Consider the following 4,808-nt stretch of genomic DNA (forward strand, 5'->3'; position numbering starts at 1 on the left):
AACAACATTTCACCAACAGCTTTCAAAGCGGTTAGTTATCTAAAAAGCTACAAAGTTTTTTTTTTTTAAAGTTGGAAGAAAAAAACACCAAACAAGAGTTTTTCAATTCTCTGAGAAAAGAAGAAGAAGATAACCAAAGTGAAATATTCGGAAAAAACAAAGTGTTTTTAAACAATTTGAAAAAATAAAGTTTAAAAACAAGTGATTTTTTTTAATTAAAAAAAAAAGAATTAACCAAAGCAAAAAATTCTTCACCAAGTGAAAGAAAAATTAATAACAAAGAAAACAAGTGTTTTAATTTGAATTTGAGCAAAACATAACAAACAACTAGTCACCATGTCTGCTTCACCTACTGCCCGTCAAGCCATGCATGTTCCCCAAAAAACCAAGACCATCAAAATTTCGGATCCCATCCAAATGCCAGAAGTTTATTCTTCGACACCTGGCGGAACCTTGTATTCTACAACACCTGGTGGTAAGTTTCCTTGAAGAAGAAGATTTTTAAAAGTGAATGAAGAGTAGAAGTTGAACAGTGTGTGGCTGAGGTCAGTGTTTTCGTTTTGTGAGGCAAACATTGATTTTAAAAGAAAATCCTAGAAAACTGTGGAAAGCTAAACAAACAAAATAGTGAAAATAGTATCAGAAGAAAATTGAAGATGAAAACTTTAAGTGGAATGAAACCAAATGGAAATTCGGCTAATAAGTATCGGTCTTTTCATAAAATGTGGGGATAAATTAACAATATATTATCGACTGAAAATTAGTGGCCTTTTTGTTGAAATTGGGAACGAAATAGGAGGAAATAGTTGAATATTCAAAGAAAAGATGTACATGGACTGAAAAGTAGGTCTCGGGTTTCAAATAAAATGACTTAAAAAAATAAATTAAAAGATAAAACATAAATTTAAAATCCCAAATATCGGAGCTAAGAATTTCAAAGAAAAATTTTTAAAATATTTTATAAAAGAACAAATTTTTTTTTAAAAATAATTAAAGACTAGGTATTCTAAAAAAAGAAATAGAAAAAATCAAATTATTCCAACAATTTCCAACATAGATGTGATGACTGACATTCAAATAAAAATTCAAAAATTTGGAATTAGAATCTTCAGAATATAAAAAAATTAGTGAATTAAAAAAATGTTCAAAGAAAGTAAAATTTGTCAAAAAAAAATTAAGACATTTTTTTAGACATAATTGGGACATAATGTATTCCATGATCGAAAATAAGTGTGATTCATCATGAATTATTTCGACACTTAATTTGTTATTACTTTGGGATAGCCACCCACAAATAACTTTAATGACTTATTTTCCTTATCAACATTTCTTGGCAATGCTTATCATTGGTGATTAGAAGTCATTAGGAAGATAAAATTGGACAAGGCCATTGGTTTCCCGAAAGAAATAAAAATCATATCTGCATTATAAAGATAAAACAACTGCGTTATAGGAAATTCTAAATCGGTCTGCATAAAAAAATTAAAAGGAATTTTTAATATATTTTTTTCAATTGTTCTTTTTGAGATATTCAGCCAAAAATAAACAATTAAAAGTAATAACTATTAATTGTTTTTTAACATTTCGAAATATTACATTTTTAATTATTTTATTAAAAATTTAAATTTTATATTTGATTATTTTAAAAATTAATAGAAAAATGCTTTTATTGTTTAATATGTTTTTTACATCATTTTTTATTTATTTTTCATAACAAATTTTATTACATCTATTAATTAAAAAAAAAATATGTTTTCTTCTTCGAAAATTTTATAAAAAATTAAAATCAAATCAAATGTTTTGATTAGTTTTTATATAGAAAAATATTCAGTTTTCCAAAAAAAAATCATTTTTTTACATCTTCAAACCAATCAAATGCTTTTAACAATTTCTAAAATGTCAAATATAAACAAAATGTAAAATATATTATAATCAAAAAAACCATGACCTCCGCCATGCACACAAAATCCTTACAAAATTTTCAAGACTTCCAAAAAATTTTACTAATTTTCTTCTTTATTTTCCCCTCTCTTACAGGTACTCGTTTGATTTATGAACGTGCTTTCTTGAAAAATCTCAGACAATCACCCTTGAGTCAATCACCACCTGCCAATATACCCACCTGCCTGCTCAAGGGTACACCACGTACACCATTCCGTAAATGTGTACCACCACCAACAGATTTGGTCAAGAAGACAGAGTCACTGAAGATTGAGGATCAAGAACAATTCCAATTGGAATTGTAAACATACACACTCTCTCTCTCTCTCATATACACACACCAAATTACCTGAAAGAATCCCTGCCAAAAACATTATCATCACCCGGAATGTTTGATTTAAACATCGAATACAACAAAACAAGGGATCCATAAAAACAAAAAAAACTAAGCCCAGAGAGCTTTAAGTAAAGAAAACTAATTAAACAAAATTAATAGATTTACTACTTAAATAACAACTATGTGGACAAGAAGAGAACGAACATTTGTACTTCGCTAAAAATTCCAAGCCAATTCAAAAAGTAATGCCAACTAGAATGGCATTTGCACCGGCACTTATTACCAAGAAAATCCTCTTTTATAGAATCCATCTCATGATAATAAGTACTAGTGTAAACCTACTCTATGGACGCGCCTCTGCAGTTTCAAGCAAAATTTCCTTAACAACAAATAGTTCTTAAATTTCTCCTAATTTTTGGTAGTTATAATCCCACACACACACCATCACCAAGCCTCATTTAGTTATAGTCAACTTTTTTATTTTCTTTCGTTTTCTTAATTTTTATTTTATATATTTCAGTCATATTGACTGGACACACTTAAAACACACAATTCAAGAAATATCATATCATTGTATTAAAAAAATGTATTTTTTCATAATTTTTTGTTTAATTTTTTGAAATTTTGTTGTAAAAATTTTAATTTTTTGTCAAAAGTTTTTCATTTCTATTTTTTGAAATTGTAATAGAAAAAATAGCTTCATCATTATCTGTGTCATGTTATAGCTTTAAGTATAACTTTTTTATAAAAAAAATACTAGAAAAAGCAAAAAAATAATAATAATGAAAATATAAATATAAAAAATATTTATTTAAAAAAATATATACATTGTTTCATTTGAATATGTTGACAAACATTCCTGCAACTATGGGGTAACCAGTTGAGCAAACTTTCCAAACTCCTTCTTTAAGGATGAATCCAGAAACTTTTGCAACAGGGAAATGATTAATTGTTTCAAACAATAATATTATCGATTTCTTGTTGTTAGACCTAAGTTCTAGGATGAGGCGAGATTTTATTTGCAAAATTTCCTCACCTTACGTTAAAAGTTGTCATCGACTTCACAGATTGCTTAAGATCTCTAGACGAAAAAGTGCATGCGGTCACATGGTACTCAAAGTCTTTATTTTAATATTTGGCTATAACCTTGTATCATGTACAGTATTGCAGCAATGTCTCCGAAGATGATTGTGGTACCTTCGTCATTTATTTGACATATTTGTTCATCACATTCAGCTACACTTTTATACTTGTTGACAAACCTTTTAGAGATATCCTCCTTCTTTTTAGTATTAGTGGTTGTTGTTGTAGCAGCATAGAAACCCACGTAGCAGCATAGGTTTAATGCTGAGTTGGCAGCCGCTGGCCGAAACGCTATGGGTTCGGTTCAATCCGCTACGAAAGATCCCGCTGCCGTGTGATTGATTACACTATGCAACACTGAAAATGCAAACAACTTCTAGTATGAATTTTTTGAAAGTACATATTTAGACTACAAAAACCCTAGTAGGGGTTTGTCCTGTCAGATCCAGTTCGGACTAAATCTACACTTTTATGCATTTATCAGGCCTTTATCTCAGAAACGAATAGGAATTTGGCCTTGCTGTCTTCAGCAATATTGTAGCCCCAAACTAGTAGAACTTATCTTTTAAAAAAACCACATAAGAAAAACTCCATCTATGGCATCAAAATCTATAAAATGTAGAAAATTTTACATAATTACTGAAATTCTGGTCAGTATTGGCTAAACTATTGGGAGTTGAACCAAGTAACCTTTTGCAAAAATCTTCCAAATAAAGTTCTCAACAATTCTTTAGAACATTCCGAAACTCTAAAATGCTTACTTCATGTTGTTTCAGGGGTATTCTGGATCATAACTTTTACAACACGTATTTCAAACACAGTTCACACCAACCCACAGTGGTCCCACTTGTATGGGAAAGAGTGCCAAAAATAGTTCTAATACAGCTACCGCCTCCAAATTTTAACATAGGTTTACAACAAGCCAAAACGATAGAAAACCATTTTTAGTGGATGTAGGTCCACATTTCGGTATAGCTCCCATAGAAAGGTACCGCCCGATTTGTGGTATTTTGACGATTTTAACCAAATTAACCAACCAATTTGAATGTTATTTTGCATTTTGGGTTCTGAGTGAATAAACTACAACCCTGCAAAAAATATTCAATGTAGGTCCACGTTTAGGTATAGCCGCCATATAAATGTACCCTCAGATTTTCGGTATTTTGACAATTTTAGCGAAATTTTCCAACTGATTTGGCTGTAATTTGGAATTTTGAGTTATGAGTGAACCAAAAACCTCTATGCAAAAAATGGTCAATATCGGTCTACGTTTAGGTATAGCCCCCATATAAACGTACCTCCCGATTTTCGGAATTTTGACGATTTTACCCACATTTTCCAACCGATTTGGCTGTAATTTTGCATTTTGAGTTCTGAGTGAACAAAATACCTCTTTGCCAAAAATGTTCAGTATAGGTCCAAGTTTAAGAATAGCTCCCATATAAAC

The 4,808-nt window shown here is 30.1% G+C and overlaps 1 protein-coding gene across 1 annotated transcript; it reads left to right on the plus strand.

Moving 5' to 3' along the window:
• On the plus strand, positions 1-2,707 carry LOC141394998 (eukaryotic translation initiation factor 4E-binding protein-like). Its single transcript, XM_073970278.1, has 2 exons — positions 1-475; positions 2,038-2,707. The coding sequence occupies exons 1-2, from the start codon at positions 337-339 to the stop codon at positions 2,244-2,246; spliced, it is 348 nt and encodes a 115-aa protein (XP_073826379.1). The 5' UTR covers positions 1-336; the 3' UTR covers positions 2,247-2,707.
• Positions 2,708-4,808: the final 2,101 nt, after the last annotated feature.

This window comes from Musca autumnalis, unplaced genomic scaffold, assembly GCF_047663935.1.
Source record: "Musca autumnalis isolate F117 unplaced genomic scaffold, ASM4766393v1 scaffold_2, whole genome shotgun sequence".
Taxonomy (NCBI): domain Eukaryota; kingdom Metazoa; phylum Arthropoda; class Insecta; order Diptera; family Muscidae; genus Musca; species Musca autumnalis.